The following is a 23,622-nucleotide window of genomic DNA, read 5'->3' as shown; positions in this document are numbered from 1 at the left end:
TTGATTATTTTGTATTGATGCTAAATCAATATGCAATCATCAGGACATATTAAAGAGATTTTATTATGATTCACATGGATCTAAAGCAAGAAAATACTCTAAGAAATATAATAACTAGTTAGATTATATCCTACACACAGTATAGTAATGTAGACCGAAGAAAAAGAGCTGGATGAAATTTTTTGGTGCTATCCCTAAATTTACCTTCTAAATGTCATTCACTTGCAGCTACAGAATGAGCTTTAGGATCAATGGTGGGGGGACGATGACAATGCATTCATTTTTTATCCTTTACAAATTACTACACTGACTGGATTAGACTAGGAGGAAAATGCAGGGGGGATGAAGGGGACACTGCAAAAGTTAGGGGAAAAGGAGGCACAATGCAAGGTTGGTGGTAAAAGGTGCACAGGATGAGGGTGCAGTGGATAGGGAGCCCATGGATGCAGGAACAGTGGAGCAAGGGTGGGTGGGAATGACACTGAGTTTCAAGCTGGGTAGTTTTCAAGGTGTGTGTGTGTGTGTGTGTGCGCGCGTGCGCCTGCAGGGTCATGCATCTTATTAACTATCCCCTGTTTTAGTATTTTTCTTCCATAACCATTTAAATTGTGTGTGGGTGTATTTAGAATGTGTGTGTGGGTGTTTGTGTGAGAAAAAATATTCTCAGTAACTGGTGGGTGCCATGGTGGCACACATCTGAACAAGCACACAGGATATCACTCGGTGCACAAGAAAAAATGTGCTCTATTCATGGATGGAAAATCATAGAGGGAATACTGGTTGAGGGCTCAAGCTGGGGATGTGATCTCAAAGATGGAGGGGACTGACATCTAGGCCACTGAAAGGATACATTCTGGAGAGAAAACTCCCACAAGCTCTCTCCGCCCCAGCTTAGGTACTACTGTGAAGGGGGAGAGGGGAGACATACCTTTCCCTACCATGGCAGCTCTGGGGCTGGGGCCACTGCAGGTCTGGGCCATGGTTGAGACCAGTGGGAGAGATCTCTCTCCCCACAAATGGCCTATAAGCTTGCATGACAATTAATGGGCTGTGGCACAGCCTCCTGGGCATACAGCTTAAAGGGAACTCAGGTTATAGGTTTCTCCCCTCTGTGGGTTCTCCAATAGCTAACAAGACTTGAGCTCTGACTGACGCTTTCCCCATAGTCAGAGCAGCAGAATGATTTCTCCTTTGTGGGTTGTCTCATGTTTAACAAAGTTTGACCTCTGTTTGAAGCCTTTTCTGCAATCAGAGCTAGGAGGTGACTCTCTTGTATGTATTATCTCATGGTTAGTAAGGCAGAAGCACCGATTAAAGCTTTCCCTGCAGTCAGAGCACCTGAAGGATTTCTCTCCTGTGTGGGTTCTCCTATGTCTAACAAGGTGTGAGCGTCTACTGAAGCTTTTCCTGCAGTCAGAGCAAGAGAAGGGTTTCTCTCCTGTGTGGGTTCTTCTGTGTTTAACAAGGTTTGAACTCGTACTGAAGCTTTTCCCACAGTCAGAGCAGCTGAAGGGTTTCTCTCCTGTATGGGTTCTCTTATGGTGAACAAGGTCCGAGCTCCCCCTGAAGCTTTTCCCACAGTCAGAGCAAGTGAAAGGTTTCTCTCCTGTGTGGGTTTTCCTATGTCTAACAAGGTGTGACTTACATTTGTAGCTGTTCCCACAGTCAGAACAATTGAAAGGTTTCTCTCCTGTGTGGTACTTCTTGTGTTTAAGAAGCTCGGAGCTTTCCCTGAAGCTTTTCCCGCAGTCAGAGCAGCTGAAGGGCTTCTCCCCTGTGTGGGTTCTCCTATGGATAACGAAGTATGATCTCTGATAGAAGCTTTTCCCGCAGTCAGAGCAGGTGAAGGGTTTCTCCCCTGTGTGGGTTCTGCAATGGATAGCAAGGTATGACTTGCATTTGTAGCTTTTCCCGCAGTCAGAGCAATTGAAAGGTTTCTCCCCTGTGTGGGTCCTCATATGAGTAGTTAGATGTGAACTTCTACTGAAGCGTTTCCCACAGTCAGAGCAGGTGAAGGGTTTCTCCCCAGTATGGGTTCTCCTATGTAAAACAAGGCTTGAGCTCTCCATGAAGCTTTTCCCACAGTCAGAGCAACTGAAAGGTTTCTCTCCTGTATGGGTTCTCCTATGGGTAACAAGGTGTGAGCTTCTACTGAAGTTTTTCCCACAGTCAGAGCAATTGAAAGGTTTCTCTCCTGTGTGGGTCCTCCTGTGTTTAACAAGGTTTGAACTCGTACTGAAGTTTTTCCCACAGTCAGAGCAGCTGAAAGGTTTCTCCCCTGTGTGGGTTCTTCTATGTGCAACAAGTCTTGAACTTTCACTGAAGCTTTTCCCGCAATCACAGCAGCTGAAGGGTTTTCTCCCAGTGTGAATTCTCCTATGGTGAACAAGGTCTGAGCTCCCCATAAAGATTTTCCCACAGTCAGTGCATGTGAAAGTTCTCTCTCCTGTGTGGATCCTACTGTGTTTAACAAGGTGTGAATTCTGACGGAAGCTTTTCCCACAGTCAGGGCAGCTGAAGGGTTTCTCCCCTGTGTGAATTCTCCTATGTCTAACAAGGGCTGAACTGTCACTGAAGCTATTTCCACAGTCAGAGCAATTGAAAGGTTTCTCTCCTGTGTGTATTCTCCTGTGTTTAACAAGCTGTGAATTCTGACGGAAGCTTTTCCCACAGTCAGAGCAGTTATGGGGTATCTCTTTTGTATGTATTATCTGATTGTGCTTAAGGTGTGAGTGCTGGCTGAAGCTTTTCTCAGAGCCAGAGGAACATTTCAAGAGCTTCTCTAGTGTGTGGGCTCTTCCATGTTCAATAAGAGTTTCACAGTCACTGCAAGTGCACTGTGACTGTTGATGGGGGATTTTCTGTTGAATGGTTTCTATGTTTCTTTTCTCCCCTCTGCTCCTGTGACTGGAATTACTCTGTCCCTCTCCTGGATAGTTTTCCTGCTGCCTTTCTGGACTATGCTGACTCTCACAGCTCTCTCCCTGCTCACGTATCTGGGAAACATGCCCTTCAGATCTTCCCAGTAACATCCCACATGGAGCCATTTGTTCCAGTCCTTCCAGCTGAAGACTCTTCTCATGGTTCTTAGTCAGCGCCCCATCACCTGCTGGGATAGACAAAGAATCCAGACAGGAGTTATTCTCCACGATGAGCTGAAAGAAAATTCTGAAAGAGGAATAGAAAAGGGGACACACTCAAATAATGCTGGAATTATCATGAGCTGAGTTTATCCTCCTTCTTCATGACCCTTTTACAGAGGAGAGAACCAAGCCTTCCCCCAGCCACCATGCTTTGGCTGGAGATGAAGACAGGCTGAAGGGTCAGTTAGACTTGTGTAGCAGCCTGAGAACAGTTTCATGTAGGGCAGATATGCGGGGAGCTGGATATGTGGCTTTTATGTTCCCTGAGTCGGCTGTTAAAGACTAGAGACAGCCAGCCACACCCAAAGCCTATCTGGCATCAGCCTGACGGGAGGACTAATTGGAACACCTGCAGTCATTTAAGGTGGATGTGTGCACTATACAAAAACTTCCCCAGGCAAGGCTAGAAAAAAAGAGAAAAGGGACAGACTAGAGGAGAAGGTAGCAGCCCAGAGTAAGAAAACACACCCGAGTGAGTTCACATGAAGGTTTGCTCCGTGATATCAGGCACGAGGTACTGCAGAAGGGGTTGGGAGGTGGCCCAGGGAGAGGCTGCTGCTCAGGGGCCAATGGCCAAGCTACACAGCCTGCTCAGGGCCACCCCCCTCCTATAGGGCCTTCGGCCGGAACCCAGAGCAAGTGGGTGATACGGGGTTCCCCCCAACCCTCCCCTCTGGCTGGAAGGGCTAGCAGGGACTGGAGAAAGGACACTAGACTGGCCAATGATGAAACTGGCTCTGGTAGCAGGATACCCTTGCCTTCGTGGCAGTAATTAGGGACACTGTAAGCCTCTGAGGCCCATAAGAACCTGCCAGGAAGCACAGAACCCACAGGGCTTAGCCCAGACTTTGCCACAACTGGTGTCAGGGCTGGGATTGGTTCATAGCACGGTGGGGTAGTCTGCAACTCCCCCCTCAAAAAAAAAAGAAGTTGGAAGGAGAAAGGGGAACACACTGCTGGGCTTGTGGCTCTCACTCTCACACTCACTGCAGTGTCCAAATAGGTGAAGGGTTCACATCAGAGCACCATGGAAGTCTTAGTGAAGGCCTTAGTGCAGGCCACAGCAGTCCAGCAGGTGGCCACCTGTGTGCAAGGGCAGGCCATGCAGAAAGCCACCAGGCTACAACAGGAGATAAACCAGTTGCTCCTGAACCAGGCAGCAGCAGATCGAGCTCTTCTCCAGGAAGTGGTGGACTGGTTGAGTGTACTCACTGACTGGCCCTGAAGTAGGGGATTCGGCAACAGTGAGAGCTGCTAATTGCCTACCCAAGATGACCCAGGGAGACGACGTTAGAGGCATATCTCCTGGCTTTTGAATGGGCTGCCCACTGTGAGGCATGGCCAGAGGGGCAATGGGCCAGAATACTCACACTGTTCCTCTGCGGGAAAGCTCAGAGAGCCTACTATGATCTGCCAGCTGAGGTGCCAGCTGACTACCCCCGGCTGAAGGAGGAGATCCTGGCCCATGCAGGGGTAACTGTTGCAGCTAGAGCCCAGAAATACCAGGAGGGAAAACCCCTAAGTGCCCAGCTGTTTGAGTGGGTACATCTTGCCCGGAAGTGGCTGCGCCCTGATGTACACAGCCCAGATGAGATCCTGGAGACCCTCATGAGTAACCAGTTCACCCAAAAGTTACTGCCAGATCTTTGCTTGTGGGTAGGTCAACATGACCCCTCTACTTTCAAAGAAGCAATCATGCTGGTAGAGTGACAGCTGGCTGCCAAGGGACTGGCCTGGCCTCCTATGGAGAATGAACTACAAGGTAAAAGACTGAAACTGTCCCTACAGGATAAAGTGCCCCGTGGTCCCAGGGACCCAAGACGGGGGGGTAGGGGGGGAAGGGATGGAAACCCAAGGTCCATGTGGGGAGGAGAAGAATCCTGAGGCCAAACCCTTCTCCTCTGTTCCTGAGAGAAGAGACTACCAATGCTATGGATGTGGGGAATGGGGCCATATTGCAGCTCAGTACCCCAATGTCGAGGAGCCTATGCAGTGTAACCTTGGGGCCAGTGTCCCTGCTTAGACTGGTGGGAGTGGCAGCCACCCCACACAACTATACCCAGTATTGATCGGCAGGGACTTTCCAGGGCTTAGGGGCTTACTTTCCCTTCAGGAACAGGAACCTGGGGAGCCCCCTGATTCAGGGGTGGCCTACTCCAAAGTGCTTTCTCCCCCCATGTTTGCGGAATGGGCCCAAGAACTCTTTTCTATCCCCGGAAAAGACAAGAAAACAAGGAAACAAGGAGGATGGCCAAGGCTTTAGGCACGCACATTCTGCCCCAGGCCAGAAGGGATGCTTGTGTGGACCAAGATACACAAGTGATGCTAGGGGAATGCTCTGAGACTCAGGAGGGGAAGAGCCCTGAGGGGCCTGTAGCAAGGGACACCGAGAAAGTGGAGGATCTTGGGCCTAATGAACCAGGGCCAGCTGAAGAGATTGAAGGAGATCCCCAGGGAGTTGAGTTGCTCAACCCAGGGAGGGCAACTTTTGGATAAGACCAGGCAGAGGATCCTAGGTATGAAAATGTGAGAAAAGAAGTAGTTGAAATAGACAGGGTACCTGTAGCAAGGAAAACCCGGGGGCCTGGTCCCTATTTCATACTCAAGAAGAACCTCCTATACCGTGTGGCCAACATACAGGGGCAGGAGGTTTATCAGCTCTTGGCCCCCCAAAAGCACCAGTGGGCTATTCTGGACCTGGCCCATAGCCACTTATTCGGAGGGCATCTGGGGGTGGAGAAGACCCAGGCACAAATCCCGCACCGGTTCTTCTGGCCAGGGGTGTATGAGGACGTCCAGAGATACTGCACCTCCTGTCCTGAGGGCTAGTAGCATAGCCCTCACCCTCACCTAAGGGCCCCACTAGTGCCATTACCGATCATAAATGTGCCCTTTGAAAAAATTGCGATGGACGTGGTGGGGCCACTGGAGAAAATGACTTGGGGTCACCAATACATACTGGTTGTCCTCAACTACGCTACTAGATACCCGGAGGTTGTTCCACTACAAAACATGGTCTCCCGGACCATCGAAAAAGAGTTGGTGGCGATTTTTACCCGGGTGGGGTTCCCAAAGGAGATCCTTACTGATCAAGGGACTCCTTTCACATCCAAGCAGATGAAGGACTTGTGTTCTCTGCTGCATGTCCAGACTTTGTATACATCGGTTTACCACCCCCAGACTGATGGGCTGATGAAAAGATTGAACCAGACCCTGAAAACCATGATTAGAAAGGTGGTGAGCACAGATGGGAAAGATTGGGACCTGCTGCTGCCCTATCTCATGTTTGCAATTCGAAAGGTGTCCCGGGCATCTACCAGATTCTCCCCCATTCAAGCTACTATATGGGCGGCACCCCTATGGCATCTTGGATCTTGCCAAAGAGGGCTGGGAAAAAGAATTAGCTGAGGGGAAGACATAGTGGACTATGTACTGCTAGAGAGGGATCGCATATCCCGAGTTACCCCAATTGTGAGGGAGCATATGGAGAAGGCACAAGAAGCCCAGTGCACTTGCTATAACCACCAGGCCAAAGTTCGGCAGTTCCAGCCGGGGGACCGGGTGCTAGTACCCACTACTGAAAGCAAATTATTAGCAGAGTGGCAAGGTCCGTATGAGGTGATTGAAGAGAAGTAAATTATAAAGTCCAGCAACCAGGGCACCAAAAACAAGAGCAAATTTATCACATAAACCTACTGAAGCCCTGGAAAGACCGTGAGGCTTGTGTGGTTGCTCAGAGGGAACCAGTCCTCCCAACAGAAGCCCAGGCATCCCAAGATAGGCCCTGAGTTGTCACCCAAGCAGAAAAAGGAAGTAATGGAAATGATTCTCAGAAACCAAGATGTTTTCTCCATGAAATCAAGCCGAACATCAGAGGCTGTCCACCATATCACCACCAGTACCTTGGGCCAAGTAATCTTGAGACCCTTTTGGGTGGCAAAAAGAGACGAGATCAGATCAGAAGTAGAAAAGATACTGGTGATGGGGGTTATAGAGGAATCTTATAGTCAGTGGTCCAGCCTGATAGTTCTAGTTCCTAAACCTGATGGTACCACCTGTTTCTGCAACTTCAGAAGACAATGAGATCTCCCACTTTGATGCCTATCCTATTCCCCGCACCAATGAATTAATTGATCAGCTAGGTGACGCTTGATATCTGACCACATTAGACCTAACTAAGGGGTACTGGCAAATTCCCCTTGCAGAAGATGCTAAGGCACCCCTGGCTTGAAGGTCCTCGAAGGCTTGGAGTTCCTTCCAGAGTTCAGGGAGGGGATAAGGAAAAGGAGGGTTATGAGAAAGGGAAGGAAGAGGTGGGGGATTAGGGAAAAGACAAGGATGGGGGGGAGCAGGAAGAGTGGTGGGAAGTTCAATTGGGAGGGGGTTTGAACAGGGAGCAGGAGTGGGGCAGAGGTTAGAAGAGAGAGCAGGGTGAGAAGCCTCAGTGGAGGAGGTGCCGGGATGCAGTGCCTCCTCACCGGGCAGTGAATCGGTGGCAGCAGTAGGGGTAGTTCTAGTCTCCCCAGCACCGGGCTCCAGTGCCACAGAGAGTGCAGCACCAGAGGCCTCAGCGCCGGGGGTGATGGACAGTGACGGGAACTCCCTCCTGCTGACAGCCTCCAGGGTTTCGGTAGCCATGGCCAAAGTGCTGCTGATGGCCGGGCAGATGGTCAGACCGTGGGGCAACTCAGAGGCAAGGAGAAGGGAAAGCAGCGGGTCGGAAGGAGAAGGAGAGGTCAGTTGTTGTCCCTCCAGGACATGATGATCCCCCTCTGAGGCAGCCGGGATTAATCCCAAAGCCTCCACCTCCTGAGAGAGGAAGGTGAGCCTGCTGCCCGCCAGGTGGTGATCTTTCTCGGTGGCAAGGTCAGCGGCTGCCCCCTCAGTGGAGGTGTGAACAGTGGGAGCATCCTCCTTGGACGCCCCCTCTTGCACGGACCCCGGGAAAGAGGTGTTCACCCCTCCCGCAACCACTGCGGTGACCTCGACTGCCACAAGGAGCTGTGAAGCGTCTGGGGACTCAGAGGAAGTAACAGCTCCAGCGTCCACCCCTATAGGTGCAGGGAGGTTGTCCTCTCCCTCAATAGGGAGATAGCTGCAGCGGCACAGGAGCCAAGCAAACAGAGCTGTAAACAGGGGAGTTTGTAAAGGGAGTTTGGATTGTGGGACTTGTTTGGAGTTTGTTTTTGCTGTGGAGGGGGTGTTTTGGTTAGTTTTTGTGTTCACCGGACTAATAGGATTTTGGTGAGAAAGTAGATAAAACACAGAGGCATTAGTGGCCATGGCCCAAGTAGAAGCAAACACAAGGAGGATGATTGGATGTGGTAGCTGCGGTATGTAAATGATTCTGGAGGGGGTATCTGAAAAGAGTTTTGTTTGCATGAAGTGCCGCCTGATGGAAGAAAAGATCTGAGGACTGGAGATGCAGGTGGAAACTCTGGTTGAGTTTAGAAGGGGGTTTGAGCAGATGATGGGGCAAAGGCATGACGTGGCTGAAGGGGAAAGTTTAGATATGCAGATGGAAGCAGGATCAAGGGCCTCAGAGGGGGGACTGCTGGGCGAAGAAAATGGACAGTGGAAGCATGTGACTCAGAGAACCAGGCAGAGGAAAAGATGGGTCAGTGAAGGAAAAATAGAGCTCAAGAACAGGTATGTGGAGCTGGAGAATGAAGAAGGGGTACAGCAGGTAGATAATGAAGATGGAAGGGTGAGGAAGAAGAGAAGAGTGGCTAGTCCAATAGATAAAGGGGAAGACTTAATGGAGACAACACCAATAATGAGCATTAGGAGGATACAGGATGGGTTAAAGAGGATTACAAGGGAAAATAGGAATGGCAAGGACTTGCAGCCAGAGGAAGCTAGAGATAGACCAGAGAATTTCACTGTCACTAGGAAAAGGCAGGTCTATGTGATTGGGGACTCCTTATTGAGAAGAATAGATAGGCCTGTAACCAGAGCTGATCCAGATAATAGAAGGGTGTGCTGTCTGCCAGGTGCTAAGATACAAGATGTGGAACTGAGGTTGAAGAGGATTATTAAGGGAGCAGGAAGGAATCCATTGATCATCCTTCATGTAGGAACAAATGATACAGCTAGATTCTCACTGGAACGAATTAAGGGGAACTATGCTAGGCTGGGGAGGATGCTCAAGGAAATTGAGGCTCAGGTGATCTTTAGTGGGATTCTGCCTGTTCCTAGAAAAGGGCAACTAAGATGTGACAGGATTATGATGATCAATAGATGGCTTAGGCAGTGGTGCTATAAACAGGGCTGTGGGATGTATGGTCACTGGGAGGCATTTATGGACAGAGGACTGTTCTCTAGGGATGGACTTCACCTAAGTAGGGAGGGAAATAGACTTCTAGGATGGAGGCTGGCTCAACTGATAGAGGGTATGTCTACACTACAAAGTTAGTTCGAACTAACGGACGTTAGTTCGAACTAACTTTGATAGGCGCTACACTAGCGCCCCGCTAGTTCGAATTTAATTCGAACTAGCGGAGCGCTTAGTTCGAACTAGGAAAACCTCATTTTACGAGGATTAAGCCTAGTTTGAACTAGCTAGTTCAAATTAAGGGGTGTGTAGCCCCTTAATTCGAACTAGTGGGAGGCTAGCCCTCCCCAGGTTTCCCTGGTGGCCATTCTGGCCAACACCAGGGAAACTCGTCTGCCCCCCTCCCGGCCCCGGACCTCTTAAAGGGGCACAGGCTGGCTACGGTGCCCGTGCCAGGTGCAAGCCTGCCAGCACCCAGCCAGCAGACCCTGCACCTGGCACGGATCGAGCCACCCACCCGATGCCCCCCAGTCCTCCCCCTCTTCCCGGGACCAGGCTGGCGGTTCCCGGGAGCCTGCCCAGGACCGCAAGAGGTGGGCACCCGCCTGGGCTAGTGCAGACATCGTGGACCTTGTCCACGACCTCCGCACTAGGCACAGGAAAGTGGCCGGCTAGGGCAAGAGAGCTGCCAGCCTGGCCACCCAGGAGCAGGTGTGCATGAAAATCAAGGTAGTCCACTGAGACCCCCGACCCTGACCCCTGAGCTTACAATGGCCGTACTAGGTCAGACCAAAGGTCCATCTAGCCCAGTAGCCTGTCTGCCGACAGCGGCCAACCCTAGGGACCCTGGAGGGGATGGACCGAAGACAGTGACCAAGCCATTTGTCTCGTGCCATCCCTCTCCAGTCTTCCACAAACCTTGGGCAGGGACACCACTCCTACCCCCTGGCTAATAGCACTCCATGGACCCTACCTCCATGACTTGATCTCACTTCCCTTTAAACTCTGTTCAAGTTCTAGCCTTCACAGCCTACTGCAGCAAGGAGTTCCACAGGTTGACTCTTTGCTTTGTGAAGAACAACTTTCTGTTACTAGTTTGAAGCCTGCTACCCATTCCTTTCCTTTGGTGTCCTCTAGTCCTTCTTTATGGGAACTAATGAGGAACTTTTCTGTATGCACCCTCACCACCCAACTCCTGCTTTTAGAGACCTCTATCCTGTCCCCCCTCCGTCTCCTCTTTTCTAAGCTGAAAAGTCCCAGTCTCTTTAGCCTCTCTTCATATGGGACTTGTTCCCAACCCCTGATCATTTTAGTTGCCCTCCCCTCTCCCACCCTCTCTTCCCCTCTCCCACCTCCTTTTCCCAGTCTCCCCCAGTTTTGTTCAATAAAGACAGATTCCATTTTTGAACACAATTGTCCTTTATTTTGTACATCAAGAAGAGGGGCTAGGGAAGGGTAAGTGGAAGGAGGTGAGGGAGGAATGGGTTACGCGCCCCTGATGGGGAGGACTGGGCTGGCTCTGTGGGCTTCTGGGGGTGGAAGCTCCCCTGCAGCCCCCCAATTTCCCCCTCTCCCCAGATGGCAGCCTGCGGCAAGTGCAGCCGGGCTGATGGCCGAGTGCTGTGATGTGCCCAGTGTGGGTACTCCGGGCAATCCAAGCCAGGACTGCTTTGCAAGCAGGGCACCCCTGAGAACTGTCTGTCCAGGGTGGGGGTCGGGACCCTTTAAGCACAGCCTTCAGCTAGCCTGAGACAGCAGCTCCACGCTCTAAGTCCTCCTCTGATGCTCTGTCGGCACTGCTTCCGGCCATCCTTAAGCCTGGTTCAGGGTCCACTTAATGTGGACATGCTAGTTCGAATTAGCAAAACGCTAATTCGAACTAGTTTTTTAGTCTGGATCCGTTAGTTCGAATTAGCTTAGTTCGAATTAACGCTGTAGTGTAGACGTACCCTAAGAGAGCTTTAAACTAGGAATTTGGGGAGACGGTTGGGAGATGCACAGGTAATCTCTACGCCAGATTTTAACACTGAGAGGGAGGAAAACGAAGTAAGAAAGGATATAGCTGGGGGTTGGAGAATGAACATGAGGAAGGGTGCGGTGGATATTAGTCTAATAGGTCATATTGGAGGTATAACGTCCGTGCCAAATTGGGTAAAGAATGTGAATGAGGCCAAACAGCAAAAATTAAGATGTTTGTACACCAATGCAAGGAGCTTAGGTAACAAAAAGGAGGAACTAGAGCTATTGGTCCAGGAAGTGAAACCAGATATTATAGGAATAACAGAAACATGGTGGAATACTAGGCATGACTGGAGGTACTGAAGGGTATGTGCTGTTTAGGAAAGACAGAAATAAGGGTAAAGGTTGTGGAGTCGCATTGTATATCAAAGATGAGGTAGATTGTAAAGAAATAAAAAGTGATGGAATAGAGAAGACAGAGTCTGTTTGGGCAAAAATCACATTGGGGAAGGAAACTATCAGATCCTCCCCTGGGATAGTGCTTGGGGTATGTTATAGACCACCAGGATCCAATTTGGATATGGATAGAGACCTCTTTAATGTTTTTAATGAAGTAAATACTCATGGAAACTGTGTAATCATGGGAGATTTCAACTTTCCAGATATAGACTGGAGAACAAGTGCTAGTAATAATAATAGGGCTCAGATTTTCCTAGATGTGATAGCTGATGAATTCCTTCATCAAGTAGTTGCTGAACCAACAAGGGGGGATGCTATTTTATATTTGGTTTTGGTGAGTAGCGAGGACCTCATAGATGAAATGGTTGTAGGAGACAACCTTGGCTCGAGTGATCGTGAGCTAATTCAGTTCAAATTAAATGGAAGGATAAACAAAAATAAATCTGAGACTAGGGTTTTTGATTTCAAAAGGGCTAACTTTAATAAATTAAGGAAATTAGTTAGGGAAGTTGATTGGACTAAAGAAATTATGGATCTTAAAGTGGAGGAGGCCTAGAATTATTTTAAGTTAAAGTTGCAGAAGCTGTCAGAAGCCTGTATCCCTAGAAAAGGGAAAAAAATTATAGGCAGGTGTGTTAGACCAAGCTGGATGAGCAAGCATCTCAGAGAGGTGATTAAGAAAAAGCAGAAAGCATATAAGGAGTGGAAAATGGGAGGAATCAGTAAAGAAAGCTACCTTATTGAGGTTAGAGCATGTAGGGACAAAGTGAGAAAGGCTAAAAGTCAAGTAGAGTTGGACCTTGCAAAGGGAATTAAAACCAATAGTAAAAGGTTTTATAGCCATATAAATAGGAAAAAACACAAAAAAAGAAGAAGTAGGACCGCTAATTACTAAGGATGGAGTGGAGGTTAAGGATAATCTAGGAATGGCCCAATATTTGAACAAATACTTTGCTTCAGTCTTTAATGAGGCTAATGAAGAGCTTAGGGATAATGGTAACTTAACAAATGGGACTAAAGACATGGAGGTAGATATTACCATATCCGAGGTAAAAGCCAAACTTGAACAGCTTAATGGGAGTAAATCGGGTGGCCCAGATAATCTTCATCCAAGAATATTAAAGGAACTAGCACATGAAATTGCAAGTCAATTAGCAAAAATTTTTAATAAATCTCTAAACTCAGGGGTTGTACCATTTGACGGGAGAATTGCTAATATAGTTCCGATTTTTAAGAAAGGGAAAAAAAAGCGACCCGGGTAACTATAGGCCTGTTAGTTTGACATCTGTAGTATGTAAGATCCTGGAAAAAATTTTGAAGGAGAAAGTAGTTAAAGACATTGAAGCTAATGGCAATTGGGACAAATTACAACATAGTTTTACAAAAGGTAAATCGTGCCAAACCAACCTGATCTCCTTTATTGTTAAAGTAACAGATTTTTTAGATAAAGGAAATGCAGTGGATCTAATCTACCTCGACTTTAGTAAGGCATTTGATACAGTACCACATGGGGAATTATTGGTTAAATTGGAAAAGATAGGGATTAATATGAAAGTTGAGAGGTGGATAAGCAACTGGTTAAAGGGGAGACTACAGCGGGTCATATTATAAGGTGAACTGTTGGGTTGGAGGAAGGTTACTAGCAGAGTTCCTCAGGGATCAGTTTTGGGGCCAATTTTATTTAATCTTTTTATTGCTGATCTTGGATGACCTTGTAAATTGGAGTGATAGCAATAGGATGAAATTTAATAGTGAGAAGTGTAAGGTTATGCATTTAGGGATTAATAACAAGAATTTTAGTTATAAGCTGGGGCACATCAGTTGGAAGTAACGGAGGAGGAGAAGGACCTCGGAGTCCTGGTTGATTATAGAATGACTATGAGCCACCATTGTGACATGGCCATGAAAAAGGATAATACAATCTTGGGAAGTATTAGGTGAGGTATTTCCAGTAGGGATAAGGAGGTGTTAGTGCCATTATACAAGGCATTGGTGAGACCCCATTTGGAATACTGTGTGCAGTTCTGGTCTCCCATGTTTAAGAAGGATGAATTCAAACTGGAACAGGTACGAAGAAGGGCCACTAGGATGATCCGAGGAATGGAAAACCTGTCTTATGAAAGGAGACTCAAGGAGCTTGGCTTGTTTACCTTAACCAAAAGAAGGCTGAGGGGGGACATGATTGCACTTTTTAAATATATTAAAGGGATAAATACCAAGGAGGAAGAGGAATTATTTAAGCTTAATACCAATGTGGACACAAGAACAAATGGATATAAGCTGGCTAGTAGGAAGTTTAGACTTGAGATTAGACGAAGGTTTCTAACCATTAGAGGAGTGAGGTTCTGGAACGGCCTTCCAAGGGAAGTAGTGGGGGCAAAAGATCTATCTGGTTTCAAGATTAAACTAGATGATTTTATGAAGGGGATGGTTTGATGAGATAACATGATCTTGGTAACTTATTGACCATTCATTATCAGTGGGAATAGGTCAATGGAGGGATGATAGGAGTTACTATAGAGAACTTTCTGGGTGTCTGGCTGATGAGTCTTGCCCACATGCTCAGGGTTTAGCTGATCGCCATATTTGGGGTCGGGAAGGAATTTTCCTCCAGGGTAGATTGGCAGAGGCCCTGGAGGTTTTTCGTCTTCCTCTGTAGCATAGGGTACAGACCACAACTAGAGTATTCTCTGCATCTTGGGGTCTTCAAAGTATTTGGAGGCTTCAATATCTGAGATATAGGTGAGAGGATTACTCTGGGAGGGGTGGGTGAGATTCTGTGGCCTGCACTGTGCAGGGGGTCAGACTAGATGATCATAATGGTCCCTTCTGACCTTAAAGTCTATGAGAGTCTAATAGGCGGGGTGGATCGCTGGGCACGCTTGCAACACCTCCCCATGGCAAGCTCCCATCCCTCGGAGGAAAAGGGCTGAGCCTGAATGGGAGAAGAGCCAAAGGACAAGGGAAGCGGTGGGAGGGCAAGGGAAGACAGAGCTTGGGCAGCAAGGGAAATGGATTTCTCCCCGAGGTAGGTCATTCCTGAGTCCCATCGCTGACCCCGCCGCCCTCTCCTCTGTGGGCCTTGCTGCTTTTGGCGGTGGCAGCAACAGCACCTGCATGCTTGTCTGGGCCCTGCGGAGCCCGAACGGGTTTGGCGATGGTCATGGTAGGAGGAGGGGCAACCCCAGGGTTCGGACCATCAGGGCCACCAGTGATGGTGGGGCCAGTGCCCTCCCGGGCGTCGGGGGTCCCAGGTGCCTCTCCGAACTGGACCAGGAGGCAGTCCCTTCGGACATGCCCCGTTGCCCAACAGAGAAAACACCGGGCCTCCCCCATGGTGTAGTACACCCGGTACCGGGCCCCTTGATGGGGCATCAGAAATGACCCTTCGAGGGCTTCTCTGCCATGTCCCGCCGGCAGTAGTTGGATTTGTACCTGCCGGTGAAAGGAGAGGACATGGCGAAGGGTAGGGTCTTTACAGCCCAGAGGAAGGGGACTCAGGACTGATAGAGGCCTCCCCAGGGTGGAGAGGAAAGGAAGTAGAGTGGCATTGGGGAGGAAGGGTGGACAAAACCACCCATATGCCCAGGTCCTCCAAAGGCTCGAGGGGAACATGAACTCCCCCCCACTGCCAAACATCTTTCCACTACCTCCTGGGCCGCGGCCTCAGACACCAAGAAGAATACCACCTTTCTGAACATCTTAGAGGCTTCCACCACGGCCGCGGGCCCCACCACCCGTGCCTCCTGGTCAGGGTGGGAAAGGGGCTGCAGCCGCTGGGGATGGAATTCCAGGAGGCGGCTTGGGAGGTGGCAGGTGGGGGGGATGGCGGCTATCTGGGCATATGACCTGCGGCCCGGGACACCGTCGCCCCCAGAGCTGGTGGAAGGAACAGGGGAGCAGGAAGGAGGGGGGGCCAAGGCCAGCACGTGGGCCGCAGCCAGGGAGCAAGCACTCGCCTCAGGTGGTTTTGCCTTCCGGGAGGGGCACTTGCCCTTCTTGGCCCTTCCTACCCCTCAGGGGAGGCTCTTCAGTGGTGACTGGAGGCGCTGCGGCAGAAGCAGTCAAGGACCCGGGGTCCTCGTCTACGTCTGCCCCCTTTAACATAGTGACGGGGGGCCCGGCAGCATCAGAGGAGGAGTTGTTTTTAGGGAGGGGTGGGGAAGGGTCAGCAGGGGTGTCACTGGACAACCCTTCCATTGTCGTCATAGATGGGGAGGGAAGACAAAAACAAACATTAAGGGAGAACCAAAAACACCAGGGGAAGGAACAAGGAGGGAAAGGGAGGGAAGGAAAGAGGTTCACTGCTCCCCCCGCTAGGCTGGAAGTGGGGTGGAGGGTGACAATTCAGAAAGGGGAATAGGAAAAAGGAGTAAGGAACATAGCCCCCAGCACAGAATGGAAAGTGTGACTCTTTTGGCTGCATTGGGGAGATGAGGGCTAAATAATCATTTAAAGGACATGGGGACAAGTGAAGCTGTGTGTGTGGGAAGAGTAACTAAAAAGGAAGGGGAAGCTCAAGCACCCAACCAAAGGAATGTGGGGGGGGGAGCCACTGGCACCCAAGAGGGTGGATGGGACAAGCAGTGGAGTGGGAAGGCAGGCAGTGAAAAGATGCCTGTTCAAGGGCAGGAGGGAGGAAGGGAGGAGTTCTTGTGCAAAAACTCTTCCACAAGAGAGCGTGTGCTTTGTTAGGCATGTGCTTTTGCGCAAGAGCATCCATGCCAGTGTAGATGCTCTTTTGCGCAAGAAAGCTCTGATGGCCATTTTAACTATAGGGCTTTCTTGCACAAGAAATTCATGTTGTCTGTCTACACTGGCCTCTTCTAGAAGAGGTCCTGCGCAAGAGGGCTTATTCCTGAGCAGGAGCATCAGAGTTCTTGCGCAAGAAGCCCTGATTTTATACATTAGAACGTCAGTTTACTTGCACAAGAACATGTGACAGGCAGCAAGTTTTTGCGCAAGAGCAGCCACTTTTGCGGCAGATCGCGCCAGCGTAGACACAGCCAAGAATAAGGGAGCAGCCCAGAGCAAGAAAACATACCTGAGTGAGCTGACGTGAAAGTTTGCTCCGTGATATCAGGAACAAGGTACTGCAGGAGGGGTTGGGGAAGTGGTCCAGGGAGGGGCTGCTGCTCAGGGGGTAAGGGCCAAGCTACACGGCCTGCTCAGGACTGCCCCCCTCCTATAGGGTCCTGGACTGGAACCCGAAGAAAGGGGGTGGGACAGGGTTCCTCCCAACCCTCCCCTCTAGCTGGAAGGACCAGCAGGGACTGGAGAAAGAAGGACACTGGACTGACCAATGATGAAAGAGGCTCTGGTAGCAGGGTACCCTTGCCTTCGTGGAAGTAGTTAGGGACACTGCGAACCTCTGAGGCCCACAAGAGCCTGCCAGGAAGCGCAGGACCCACAGGGCTTAGCCCAGACTTTGCCACACTTGATGAAAACGCACAAGTGACACCTGCTATAAAGATACAGAAATTTGTTTGAGTCAATTTAGTTGATTTCTCACCTTTGTGGGTGTTGCTGATGATCTCCCCTTCCTCACAGCCCTGGGGATCTGGGACCCGCAATTCCTCTTCTCGATCCACCCAGGAGATCACATGAGCTTCAGAGACTGGAAGTCCTGTTTGGAGACCAATTAACCAAGTGCTGATCTTGTTCATTAAGGTCTGTGCTGTTATTCCTTCCAGAGCCAGGATCTGAATCTCCCACCCAGAAAGGCTCCTCCCGCACCTTGCAGAGACTGGGGTCTGGCTGGTACAAGATTCCAGGACACACTCGCCTGCAGTAAAGGTGCATGCCCCCCTGCCTCAGAGCAGCCCTGCTTATTCCCCAGAGGAGTTGAGAACTCTTCCGCACTCTCTAGGGTACAACCCAGTCCCCCTCATAGCCCGTTCAATCCCCTCAGCATCCCAGGGAAGGACAGGAACACACTACTCAGAAGGGGATTGGCAGGTCTGACACCAAGGCCCCCAGGCAGGGCTCAGACTGCAGCTGCCACATGGCAGTTCACTAGGACTTAGAAAGAAAGGACCTAGCAGAGCTCTAACTCCCCAGGGCTCTGTCCACAAAACTCCTGGCTGGGGGACTGGGCTTGCCCTGCTCTTTGGCTCAGATGGTCTACTAGAGTCAGAAGGAGGCAAAGGAAGTTGCCTGAATAGCTAAATGAATCTTTGGCTGGCTGCTTCAGACCCTGCCTATGTTCCTGACTCATGATCCCAATTGCCTGTGTCTGGGTGGGCCCTGCCAGCTGCTCACAACAGCTGCCATGCCCGTGGCCGACCAGAGCAGAGCTGGGCCATGCTGCTTCTCTGGTGCTTGTGGCTATTACACAGCTCCCCCTCTGCAGCCTCAGTCCTACTCTGCCAGCAGCAGCCTGTGTGTGGTTTCCCAGCCTTTCTCTTGTGGTGATCCTGGCCTGCCATTTGGTGCTCCTCTGGGCTGTACACAATCTACCATGTTCCCCACAGCTTTGACCTGACCCCTTCTTGGACATTCCTTTAGTGTTTGGAAAATTCCCCCCCCCCCCTATGATGTGCTAAAATTAAAACATGACCATGAGATCATTGTGCTACCACTGTTACACAACTGCAAGAAACCTTGTGCAAAGTGTTCCGTGTCAATGGGAATGTTCTGATGTGATGACTATGATTATCTTGTTCATACCCATTATTTCTGAACAAGAACAGGCCAGGCTTTGGCAGAATGGTGGGGCTCTTGATACCAATTAAGCAGGCAAGCACATTCCCAAGCAGTGATGAGGGCAATCAACACTCTGATCTCTGCAGTAACTGCAAACACAGTGTCCTAAGAGATAGCTCAGGAACACATTGACCCTTGTGCACATGAGAGGGATGAGGGGATAATGGATATGGATGTTTTATTCAAACAGACAGAAGGCTAAGAGGGATAGCAACACATGGAATGCAACATGCATCTTGGTACCAGTGTCGGGGTGGAACAAGTCTCACTTTAACTATGCCCGAGGAGCTGGGACACTATCAACCTTCTCCTTGCACAATAACTTGCCCGAGCGCCTTAGCCGAATGGAGCCTGGGTCTTTCTTTAGGTACAACCCTGAGTTGTGCTGAATGGAAAAGCTGCACGCTTTGCATCAGAGCTCTAGAAAGAGCTACCCTGAACAGCCATAACGACTCTCTGTGGTGCTAGTAGCAATTCATATGGCACCGCAGTTGCTACGGAAAGCAAAATTATCAATAACAGCAGCACCTGGGAACTCCGGTGTAAATCAGGACCCCACTGTGCTAGCGGGATGCTCATATGGAGCTAAGCATCACCCCTCTTTAGTGTAGGTATCCTTCCCAGCCCTGAGAAACAGGGAAACACTATAATAGTTACTGCAGAGAGAGGCAATCACACACAGAGTCTCTAAGGGATTTGATCAAGGTCACACAAGCAGTCTGTGACAGGGACAGAGAACTGAACACAGGTCTCCTGAGCATGAAGCCAGACATTCACATAGGAAGAAAAAGTCTCTACCCAAAGATATTTCACGCTAAAAAGACAAGACTCTTTAAAAAGGGCTCTAGAGGCGATCCTAGCAATTACAGACCGGTAAGTCTAACTTCAGTACCGGGCAAATTAGTCGAAACAATAGTAAAGAATAAAATTGTGAATCATGTAGAAGAACATAATTTGTTGGACAAAAGTCAACATGGTTTCTGTAAAGGGAAATCCTGTCTTACTAATCTATTAGAGTTCTTTGAAGGGGTTAACAAACATGCGGACAAGAGGGATCCAGTAGATATAGTATACTTGGATTTTCAGAAAGCCTTTGACAAGGTCCCTCACCAAAGGCTCTTGTGTAAATTACATGGCCATGGGATAAGAGGGAAGGTCCTTTCTTGGATTGAGAACTGGCTAAAAGACAGGAAACAAAGGGTAGGAATAAATGGTAAATTTTCAGATTGGAGAGGGGTAACTAGTGGTGTACCCCAAGGGTCAGTCCTGGGACCAATCCTTTTCAACTTATTCATAAATGATCTGGAGAAAGGGGTAAGCAGTGACGTAGTAAAGTTTGCAGATGATACCAAACTGTTTAGGATAGTCAAGACAGAAGCAGACTGTGAGGGACTCCAAGAAGATCTCACCAAACTGAGTGATTGGGCAACAAAATGGCAAATGAAATTTAATGTGGATAAGTGTAAAGTAATGCACATCGGGAAAAATAACCCCAACTATACGTACAGTATGATGGGGGCTAATTTGGCTACGACAAATCAGGAAAGAGATCTTGGAGTTATCGTGGACAGTTCTCTGAAAACTTCCACACAGTGTGCAGCGGCGGTCAAAAAGGCAAATAGGATGCTAGGAATTATTAGGAAAGGGATAGAAAATAAGACCCAGAATATCTTACTGCCCCTGTATAAAACTATGGTACGCCCACATCTTGAATACTGTGTCCAGATGTGGTCTCCTCACCTCAAAAAAGATATTTTGGCCTTGGAAAGGGTTCAGAAAAGGGCAACTAAAATGATTAGGGGTTTGGAACGGGTCCCATATGAGGAGAGGCTAAAGAGACTGGGACTTTTCAGTTTAGAAAAGAGGAGACTGAGGGGGGATATGATAGAGGTATATAAAATCATGAGTGGTGTGGAGAGGGCTGATAAAGAAAAGTTATTTATTAGTTCCCATAATAGAAGAACTAGAGGACACCAAATGAAATTAATGGGTAGCAGGTTTAAAACTAATAAAAGGAAGTTCTTCTTCACACAGCGTGTTGTCAACCTGTGGAACTCCTTGCCAGAGGAGGCGGTGAAGGCTAGGACTATAATAGAGTTTAAAGAGAAGCTGGATAAATTCATGGAGGTTAGGTCCATAAAAGGCTATTAGCCAGGGGATAAAAAGGTGTCCTTGGCCTCTGTTTGTCAGAGGCTGGAGAGGGATGGCAGGAGACAAATCGCTTGATCATTGTCTTCGGTCAACCCTCTCTGGGGTACCTGGTGCTGGCCACTGTCGGTAGACAGGATACTGGGCTAGATGGACCTTTGGTCTGACCCAGTACGGCCGTTCTTATGTTAAGACGGATTATGTGATTTATCTCCACTGCCAACAGAGGCAAGTGAGCCCCGGAGAGAATAAAACTGAATTTTTTAAAGGAAATCCAGCTTGTGCCTGAAATGCAAGGAGAGCTCTGCTCATGTTTATCTACCTCAGAGCTACCTCTGCCAAAACACTCGCAGAGTGTGAACTGCCTCATCCACCATCACTCAATCCCTCCCACTGACAAGAACCAGCATTTCACAGCTTAGCCAGAGGCAGGGAAAAGGGGACCCTGCAGGCACTAACAACAGCCAGACCCAGACCCACAACTCTGGTACCTGCCATTCCTGCCTGGGCCCTTCCACTCACACTTCTGGCAAAGGTACAACATGGACAAGACAGTGGGAAGCATAGTAAGACCTTGACTGTGGGAAGAGCAGCACCACCGATATGTCCCTGAACCTGCTTCCCCTGGCAGGGGCTGCGGAGGGGACAGTCTGTCACACAGGAGCCAGGATTATTGGGGCAGATATTCCTGACATTGGGGGCAGGAAAAGAAAGAAATGGTCTGGTAGCACTTTATAGACTAATAAAACGAGTAGATGGGATCATGAGCTTTTGTGGGCACAGCCCACTTCTTCAGATGTGAAAGAAAAACCAAAGCCAACCCAGCTGCTCCAAAGCCCATCCAGCTTCTGTTACTGAAAGGGGGAGGAATCCTTACCCAGCCAGCTCACAGCCTCATAATTCTCCTGCATCACATCCCAGTAGAGGGCTCTCTGGCCCGGATCCAGCAGAGCCCATTCCTCCTCAGAGAAATACACAGCCACCTCCTCAAATGTCACCAGCTCCGGCACAGCCATTTCCTGTCTCTGGCTCTGCAGGTTGTGGGTGTTCTGCAGCCTATCAGGAGAAGAACAGTAATTGGAGACATTTCAGAAGGGGCTTTACTCATTTCCACACCCTCATTCCCCCCAGATTTAGTTCCTGTTGACACACATGCTAAACTCCGGCATTTTGGGGAAATGCTTGAGTCTAGATCAAGGATTGGCAACATTTCAGAAATGATTTGTCAAGTTTTAACCTATTCACGGATCTGTGTGCCAGGCAGAAGTAGGGGACAGGGCAGGCTGGGTACGGTGAACTTATTTTCTGAACCAGCTGCAGCTGGGGAGAAGAGTTTAATTAAAATTATTAAACAGATAAAGCATTTTAACTTTCTCAAGCTTCACTATAAAGTAAAATATTATGTTTATCACAAAAGGTTTCAATGTTTTCTGTATTTATAGCAGGGGTGGGGAACCTTTTTTGGGTCAGGGTTACTGACCCACAGAAAAAAAATCAGTTGGGGACCACACAAATGAGGAGCAAAAAAACTCCAAATCCTCCCAATCCTCATTGGTGTTTACCCCAGCTAAGACTCCTCACTCTTCTGGTGCCCTGCCCCCCCCCTACCCTCTGTTCCAGCCTCATGCCTCTCAGCCCCACGATTCCTTTCCCTAAAGCCTGATCCCCCTGCATCACTTCATCTCCCCTCAGTGCAACTCCTGCACCTCCCATCCTACCCCCGCATCCTCCTTCACCCCACATCCCTATTCCCCATAGCACACTCACCGGCAGGGCAACAGTATTGAGACTTGCAGCCCCCAGAAGCAGTGCTGGGGCAAGGAGGGGCCAAGGAAGCAGGGGGAAAGAGTCACTTCCCTCTCTGGCCCAGCCCTTTGACTAGGGCTCACCCCTCACTTGCAGGCTGTGGCCCCAGGTGCAGCAGGGCGCTAGGAAAGGGGCTCCCTGCCCCACCCCCAGCTCACAGAGAGCAGCACGGTGCAACTAGGGCCCAGGCTTACCATGTGTGACTGGCCACCCAGCCCTGATCTGCAGAGCAGGCCCAGCCCACCCAATCCTGAAGCAGGAGGTAGAGCCTATAGCGCGGTGATGGGAGGATTAACCCCTTATGTCTCGGGAGCTCCATGCCCAGGCCAGGCAAGGGCAGCCCTAGGGACATGCACACGCCTTCCCCACTCACCTGCTTTCCAGCAAGCCGGAGCTGGTGCTCCGGCGGACGGCTGCGAGGCTGAGGCTCCAGTCACAGTACAGGCCTGGGAAGGGCTGAGCTCCTGCCCTAGATTTCTGCACCCCCCCTCCCAAAATCTCTGAGCTTCTGACAGAAAGAGGTAAAAACCTAACCGCCCTGCACCGATCCCCACAGCCTTGTCCCGCGCTGGTTTGTGTGTAATATCGGTTGGTGTGTGTGACATGGGGGGAGGGTGATACCGGTGGGGGTGATACCGGGGGTTTGGGGTTCGGGGGTGTCAATGCTCCCAGCGCACGAGGCGCAGGGGCGGGGCCCAGACGCCCGGGACGAGGTTCAGTCCCGCAGCCCGGACGCGGCCCGAGACCGAAGCTGTTCGGTGAGAAACCCCCCCGCGCCGGGCCGGGGGTCACGTGAGCACCAACCCGCGCGCCCGGGACGCTCCGCCCCGATGCCAGTGTCGGTCTCCGCGCGCTCGGGCCGGGCCCAAAACCGCACCCCCCGCGTGCCCCGGCTGCCGCGTCCCGAGGGGGCGGGGCTCGGACCGACACGCGGGGGGGGGGGGAGCTGGTGACAAGCGCCCGCCGCTCCGCTCCCCGCACCTCACCTGGGCTCCTCCGCACCCCCAGTCCTGCCCTGCCCCGCCCCGCCCCGCGCGCCTCAGAAGCGGCAGCCGGGCGAGTAACGGCCCCAAGGGCGCCAGCAGTACTCGCGGCGCATGCGCAGTGACAGCGGCGGGGCAGGAGGCC

The 23,622-nt window shown here is 50.1% G+C and overlaps 1 protein-coding gene across 1 annotated transcript; it reads right to left on the bottom strand.

The window, feature by feature from the left end:
- Positions 1-43: 43 nt before the first annotated feature.
- LOC102457762 (uncharacterized) lies at positions 44-23,611 on the bottom strand. Its single transcript, XM_089770990.1, is given in 5 exon segments — positions 44-1,187; positions 1,189-3,106; positions 17,348-17,461; positions 21,566-21,744; positions 23,481-23,611. Coding segments are annotated over 4 exon segments (2,271 nt in total). The 5' UTR covers positions 21,705-21,744; positions 23,481-23,611; the 3' UTR covers positions 44-1,087.
- Between the last annotated feature and the right edge of the window lie 11 nt (positions 23,612-23,622).

This window comes from Pelodiscus sinensis, chromosome 19 (assembly GCF_052426305.1).
Source record: "Pelodiscus sinensis isolate ZL-2025 chromosome 19, ASM5242630v1, whole genome shotgun sequence".
In the NCBI taxonomy this organism is placed as follows: Eukaryota; Metazoa; Chordata; order Testudines; family Trionychidae; genus Pelodiscus; species Pelodiscus sinensis.
This window is presented reverse-complemented; position numbering and strand designations above follow the sequence as displayed.